Raw genomic sequence first — 8,082 nt, forward strand, 5'->3', positions numbered from 1 at the left:
TAATTTTATCGTCTAATTTTTTTAAGGTATAGCTACATCATAAACCATTTTAAGATAACCTTTTATATGTAAACAAACGTGTTTTTGGTTGGTAGTAGTTTTAAATTTTTTGGTTATATTAAAACATTTTAGTAACATATGGAAGAACCAATTGTATAATCTAACGACCAAATGGTAATAATATTTTCTTTGTCCAACATAAAATTCTACCAAGACTGCATGAAAAGTGTTAACATTTTTAATTTGCGGTTATTTTTTTTTACCCAAACAACTGTTTGTCTTTGTTTCTAAATTGCTCTTTTAAACTTTTCCCCTAATTGAGTTAAAGTTTTTCTGTTTGACCTTGGCTTCCTCACTCTCCCTCTCTCAGCGACAGTCCTGAAGGTGAATACTAACCGCACTTGAAGCACATCTTGTGCCACTTGAGTCCTCCCGCGACGCGCTCTTCCGCCGCGTACACGGACTTGCCGCACTTCGGGCATTTCGGGTTGTCTGCAGGTTTGAAAGGCATTGTGCTCGCTTAACTTATCCTGAAAAAAATTAACATTCACATAAGTTGCTTGTTTTTTAATTATATTTTTGTTAATCGCATTCTTCACATTCAAAATGTTTATTTTAAAGTAATTATTCCACGGTGCAATGGAATGAATTCAGTAGCAAGTACACCAAAACTTTTGCACACATGTGCAGGCGACTTAAAAGCCGGCACCGATATCAAAGGTCGCGATAGTAAATTAAAACTATACCACATTTTATGACCTATTATAAACTAATCACCCCTACATTCACTGTTTTATAAACGTAACACAAAAGCCGATGTTTTCATAGAAATGTCTGACATAATACGTTCTATTTAACGCATCATTCTTTGGCCGGCATCCAAGTCGCCTGCAACACTTTCATTGCATCCGAACTGACACTATATCTCTACGAGCACATGTTACTGACGTCGTACTGGGACCGCTGACTCCTTCCGAATGCTACGAGAATTTCGAAAGGTTACCGCTTAGGGCGGTCGGCGCGTGGGCAGCGCCCGGGCGCGCCTAATTTGGGCCGTCCAGGTAAAGTTACACTACTGGAACCGGATTGCACTTCTATAAATAGACCGCATTAGGAAGAAGCCATGGAATCACACACGATTTTGTTATGATAGAGGAATTGATATCACTTTCACCACCTGTTCGTTGAGTCGGTACGAGAGTCGTGCTCCCGGACGCGTTTACAGTGCAGGGCGTTGGTGCCTAGACTGCGGTGCGCGGAGGTCGAATGATGCGCGAGGGCAGCGCGCCGCCGTAGTCTATACACGCGTTGCACACGGCCCCAGTGGAGGGGAGCGCGCCCTCGCGCCCTCGCGCCCCCTACGCCTTCGGCAGCTACCCGGCTCCGGCACCTCCAAACCTCAGGACCCACGCCTCGTCCACGCCTTCGCTTCCGACTTCCATACTCTGACTGGAGTCTGAAATCAGGTATACCTCATATCAGATATCTTTTGCACGTTTTTAACTGGATTTTTTTTATTAGACTCTAATAAATCTTCACATGTACATATGTATATGCCCTTATTACAAGTTCAATTTTTAAATACTAATATTCGATAGTCTACAGCGTAAACTACATAACAAATAACAATGTAGGCTAACGACGACGCTAAATTAATTAACGTGAAAGCTTTATTGTTTTTGTCTATGGATACTGATCGTATGGTGATTTTGGTAATAAACAAAATGTAAGAATCAAACATTTTTAAACTGCTGAAGTCATAGCGTAAACATCGGGTTTATGACATACAAGTGATATTTTATAATACACGAAATAAACATTTTGGAATCCACGAATTTTCGCGTGAAATGTACAATTTGTCTCGTATACTTGCCCTTGTCCTACGGTGGGTCGGCACAGAATGCGCTGTACCTCCATACATCTTTGTCAACGGTCATATCTGAATTCGCTTCCTTCTTAAGCATAACTTCTTTCACACAATACATCCATACTTTCTTCTTTACGATCTTATCCTATTCCTAGCCACATATTGTTGTCTATTGTTCAAAATAATTACGTTTTGATATAGGACATAGGATGCATGCTTGTCTTCAGTAAATCATGCAAATAAATAAACTCATCATCATCAAATATTGGCATCTGTTCGACATTACTGACATAATAAATTAACGTATTTGTACGCGATATTAGGTGTGTAATGAGCCATTGACGCAATTTATTAAGGTGTTTTCTATCAGATATATTAAAAATAGGAATGTACGGCAATAAGTCATTGCTATAATTTGTATTTGCATTTTGCTAAAAGTAAAAGGAACAAAATATATCTTCTATTTACCGAATTTATCCTAATAGACCAGAACTTAGTATCTTATCTGACACTCGATGTCAAGTTGAACGATTTTTACTAGGGTAATTTCTTATCCACGAAGTTATATTTCTATCGTGATCATAGCTCTATTAGGTATTCAAATGTTCATACACGTTAATTTCTATGTAGATATTCTGTAGACTGTATGAGCCTCAGTGGTTTTTTCTTGTGTTCGAATCCCGCAATGTGCCAATGTGATGTCAGTTTTCTAATTTCATATGTACATAATTTACCCGACGTTTCTCACAGTGAAGGACAACTTGATGCAACCTGCACATATCGACGAATAAATTTTAAAACATGTGTGGAGTCATCCAAACCGCAGTGGACCAGCGTAGTTGGCTATTGCCTAGTACCCTTAACTTAGGGTAGACTCCGAGCCCCTCAGTGGGACGTAAAATGAGCTGGTGATGATGATCCTGTAGCCTAAATTTATTTACTTGCAAAAATGCCTTAATGAAACCTCACAAAAATTTCCTTAAGTAAATATATCAATCGTTATAGCACAAAACATTCCAAGTTTTGAATATGATGGACTGTTGTCAAACTAATGAGTCATGTGCCGGTTTCAGACAACTTTGAGTCAGATTTTTGGCAATGAGTTTCGACCATAATAGCCCGCCGGCAATGACCAATGGTCCGAACGAAGACAAATACATTGTTGTGATGGTAATATAGACTGTACTGACTGATGATTCGTCCCCCGGTGACGCTTAGGGCATGCACTCATCGGTACAAAAATAAACAACAAATTATAGTATGCTCCTACGTACACAATTAGTCCAGGAGCCTGTCACATCATATCTGCGTGTCTGCCAACTTCACCGCACCTGCCTATCTATTAATATTTTTATTTTAAAAATAAGCCCCCGTGTGCATTCTGCAGAGCACGTTTGTTTTACACGGTTGGGAAAATATCTGGTGTCGATAACGTAGCCGCTATGAGTCTGGCAAATTGGATTAAAGGTTAGATGTACTCTCGATTCAACGAATTCTGCAAAGATCCATTGTCACAAACTTGTAAATTAACTTTTATTACTATTCCATGCGTACGCATAAAATATTACCCTAATCCTATTTTTCATGCACGTATCACTGTTGTAAAAAACATTAAAGATATACAGGTACAAATGCGGTTATTAATTTAGATGTCAACAAATAATAATTAGAGGCGTTGCTACAAGACGTGTACAAGCCATTACAATTCATTGTTCGGTAACAGAAGTATTAATCACAATTATCATTACAATAGCATGTATAACTCTTACACCTGACAAATAACTGAACCATCGCATTTTGCATACATAATGGCAATTTACGTTTGACATTGCATTTTTAACACAAGGAGTAAATAACGATAATCGTAGTACGTAAATAACAAAAGGTAGAACCAAACTTAATATGACCATAAACTGTTGACTAATAAGGCAATGTCATAATTATGTCACCAGGTCATGTATACGCAGTCGCCTTATAAGTCTCTGTTGTGACTAATTCCAGACTTCGTATGATGCCCTTGAATGTACTAAGATGTACTCGCAGAGTGTGTTCGATGCTTACGCACGAGTAATCGTGCTAATATTACCAAACGTTTTATAAAAGCAGTTATCGCATACATTCTAGTCATATTTTTAAATAGAGTATAGCTATTTGTAAAAAAGGTTTACTGGTTGAAAAGTGCAGTGTATATAGCCGGGAATTGTCTGCAGAGTAGACGAGAAGGATGTCGGTCAGAAATCGATTTTGATGATCAACTTTTTTTTACTTCTTTGTAAGATGAAAGTCAAAGGAAGAGTGGCTTGGCAATCTCAAAACCTGTTTACGATATCAAACATATCGTATTTATAGCCTCTATTTTGATATATGACGTATCTGTAAGTCGTTACCAGACGCAGGTATCAATTTCGGATGAGATCAAAAATATGCCTTTGAAAGATTAATAGAGGATAGCATCTACGTCATTGAAAATATTTATTATTTGAAAAGCGAAATGTATGAGAGCATCGTTATTTTCGCTGCCAGCTTTATCACGGGCGACATTAATTTTATGGCCGTGAAATAGTCTTGGAAAAATGTCTAGTGGGAAATTGGACGCTGGCAACATTTCAAACTTGTCCATGTTGTTACCGCCCCTTTGTGACTCCTATTACCGTATCCAAGTGGGCTGGCTATTGGTCATTACAATAGCTACATCAGATGACTAATTACAATTTAATGGCATTTTGTGTACATATAGAATGGAAAATTTGGTTACAAATAAAAACTCAAGAACATTTAAAAGTAAATAAACATCGTTTTTAATTGCAATATTTAGAAGTTGCCAGATATAGTATGGCATTTGGAATTTAATTTGTATGTATCTAATCAATCTAAAATCGTATTAAAATTCTTCAATCAATCTATTTTGAAGCTGCCCTTTTCCTGTAACCACTACGTGATGAATGGGTTCCCGTTGCCAGAAGTAACATTCTAACATACTATTGAGTACTATCGATCTATTTTATGGAGTATTTCTTACAACTATTTATTGAAAACACCGGTTTCCTGTCACCGACATTGACTGGACTGACTGGCAAAAAGGGTATTCTGTCCAAAGTCTAAGACTACCAATTCTTTCTTAGCTATGTTCACATGTGAATCAGGTGTAGCATCGTGGACCGTCGCGTGCAAATGTTCGAAGAACAATCGTTTCGAGTAACTGTGATATTTAAAGTTAGAAATAATGAATAGTTAATTCACTACGTGCACGTTTCCAGGGGAGAATTTTTAATGTTGCTGTGGATTTCCACTGTCGAAACACTTGTACAGCAACAAACATATATGTTATCACAAAATGTGTTAAAACTGGGCTCAACTTTGGAAATTAAATTAACGTGGAATGTGTAACTGGCAAATAAGTAAAGAAAGAAAAAACCATTCAAAAATAGATGACCATCATCTACAATCGAATCAAATTTAAAAATAGAATTCGTTTATTATAATTTTAAACAAGACATTAATTAACGTTAAATCGAAGAGTACTAGAATGTTCGCTACTACTGGCAGATAAGAATTTTTATTTATAATATTTTTTTAAACACAGATACTACATAGATGTGAAGGAATGTTATACATAGATTGAATAACGTTCAGGTGTTTACAGGTGTGTTAGATTTCTATGTCGGCGCGTGGGCTGTTGCTAAAATAACACGTTAACCCTCGCAACTGTTGCTCAGAGAAGCTTCAGTGTTAGTCATGCTGTAGGCAGCTGGGCAGTCTGCGCCCACGTCATATCAAAATTTCACACACTACTTTTAGAGAACCACGAAAAGCATATCGCGAAACCTCAACCGCTTTGCTATCATTTCTAACCACACTTTTCACGTTTTGATAACGATCGTTCTAATTTTACATATTGTATATTTAATCACATATATTGTAAAGGAAATAAATAACCTATCCACACCTAATATTGTATTAGTGAATTTTAATCTAATATTCAAGATGACAATAATAATGCACATATGTCGTATTAGACGTAATTTTTTAAATTTAAAGCGAAAAACTTTATTGTTATTATATTTAAATTTATGATTAAAAATATATTATGGTTACCGAAATAAACTGGTAGAGTAATACTGCTATCAACTCGACCATTCATTTTAATAGAGTGCTGATAAGTCGACGTCTGCTATTTCAGCACGCCTCGCGTTGTATGAAACATAGTTCTAAAATTACCTGCCTACTGTATTCCTGTTTTTTGATGAGGCACGTTGCTACGCGCGTCTGAAACTGAATACTATATACATAGACTAAATGTGTTTCGAATCATACCAAAACCAATAACAGTATTTTAAAAAAAGTCTATAGATGGTCATAATGGCTTTGTATATACCATAATGTGGATAAATATGGAACTAGCAGAAATTGTAAAAGTAACCAATGTTCTTTTTAGCGTATAATTTAGATTTTTTATAGACTACCTTACGCCAGCAACTCCATTCGTACGGAATTAAGTATATTAAGTAGCCTATGTGTTCTTTCAGACTATCCTCTACATCTATGCCAAATTTCATCAAGATCCGTTCAGCAGTTTAGGCTACAAATTCTAACAAACATCAAACCATCCATCCAAACTTTCGCATTTATTAGTAACATTGGTTCTGCTCTTTTCCTATTAGTGTGATTTAGATTATACAATCATAAATACAGTTAAATTGATATTTTAAGTAAACAGATATAAAAATGAAGACATACTTCCTGCAGACATTGTGGTAACCCAAATGGACGCACAGCCGCTATTTCGGTATATCGCATCGCCGACTGCTATTCAAGATTTCTCGAAACATCATTTGTTAACTAATCGATTTCAGTGAAAACAGATGCTTTAAAATGAAATACGAGACAATATGTAAACACATAACTTAATTAGAACCCAGTGAGAGTTTGTTTTAAGTGTCTCATAAAGTGTAACATAGAGGCTATCCAAAAAACCAGACGGAATACACATTTACTAACGTCCAAAAAATAGCGATGGTCATAATCTGCGTAGAAGGAGTTATAAAAAGCAATTATACTATAACATTATAAATGCGAAAGTAGATGGATGTTTGTTAGAGTTGGTAGCTTAAACGGTTGAACTGATTTCGATGAAATTTGGTATAGATGTTGATAGTCTGGAAAAACACATAGCCGACTCACTTTTGTTTTTTTTAACTTCACGCGGACGAAGTCGCGAACGAAAAATAGTACTTAATAATATAAAGTTACGTAAGAAGTTATTTATTCAGTCGTCAGTAGGCGGACAGGTATGAATTCAAATAACTAAATATTTGCAGAAACGAAACTCGTAAGTGTATTCCACGTGTAAATGTAAACGACTTTAAAATTTTCTTTTTCAGATCCCACCTGAGCGCCCACTCGAGAAATAATGCCAACTTGCAAAAGAAAAGTTAATAAACAAAAAATCACGAAATTCCACTTTTTATTATCGTGGCTAAATTAATGCTGAAAATCTAGTTTTTTTTTTGTGTTTTATAGCGATTTTTTTGGAATGTATGTAAAATCTTTCAAAATTTAGATTTGAACATTTTTATTAGGTATAATATAATAACATTCGTAATGAGTAATTGTTAATTGTGGGAGTCAATAGCAAAATATACAGCACCATTCTTAATCATATGCGATAACGCCATAATTATATAGCATTAAGTAGTTTTAATGTACCTTTCATAAAAAACAATAATTTTCATTATTTCTGCTTTTACCAAGTAGGTATACTTACGTGCCCAAAGTTCGTTGACAGCATCCAGCGAGCGGCGCGGCCGACGTTGGTGGGCACCGAGATTCCCAGCACTTGCGTCATCTGAAATTTAAAATTTCCCGCTTAAACATAAGCTTCGAGTATTGTCTTGGCCGGAAACCGTGCCAAGAACGAAAAAATACCAACGCTCGAAGGAATTCGATTCTAGAAAATATAAAATGAAAGGAATTTTCAATGATAAAATATTTATGGCCTTTAGATATTCGAAAGACGAGGACGTCATGGTTCTTTTCTTACTTAACGGTAAGTGTAACATCGACATATTTATGAATTTCAGGTCGACAAGGTAAAAAGCGGATAACTAAAGAAGTGGGGAAAAGGACAGTAAAACGTGATGATGCGAATTTCCAAGTCACCAATTCGTTTTTAAATAACTGTTTATTGTTCAATACATATCTTTATACACACAGTG

At 36.0% G+C, this 8,082-nt stretch overlaps 1 protein-coding gene and 1 long non-coding RNA gene across 2 annotated transcripts in view; one reads left to right on the forward strand and one right to left on the reverse strand.

The window, feature by feature from the left end:
* Positions 1–1,285, reverse strand: part of LOC106100758 (muscle LIM protein Mlp84B) — a 7,019-nt gene extending 5,734 nt beyond the window's left edge. The window contains exons 1-2 of the mRNA XM_013279778.1: positions 1,178–1,285; positions 411–530 (exon numbers count right to left, since the gene is read on the reverse strand). Coding sequence (XP_013135232.1) covers positions 411–511 — 101 coding nt within the window. The 5' untranslated portion in view covers positions 512–530; positions 1,178–1,285. The remainder of the gene's footprint in view (positions 1–410; positions 531–1,177) is intronic.
* Positions 1,286–3,188: 1,903 nt separating this feature from the next.
* Positions 3,189–7,322, forward strand: LOC106100759. The gene is made up of 2 exons (XR_001225457.1): positions 3,189–3,334; positions 7,249–7,322. It is a non-coding gene; the product is annotated as an uncharacterized LOC106100759 (long non-coding RNA).
* Positions 7,323–8,082: the final 760 nt, after the last annotated feature.

This window comes from Papilio polytes, unplaced genomic scaffold, assembly GCF_000836215.1.
Source record: "Papilio polytes unplaced genomic scaffold, Ppol_1.0 DF824047.1, whole genome shotgun sequence".
Classification (NCBI taxonomy): Eukaryota; Metazoa; Arthropoda; class Insecta; order Lepidoptera; family Papilionidae; genus Papilio; species Papilio polytes.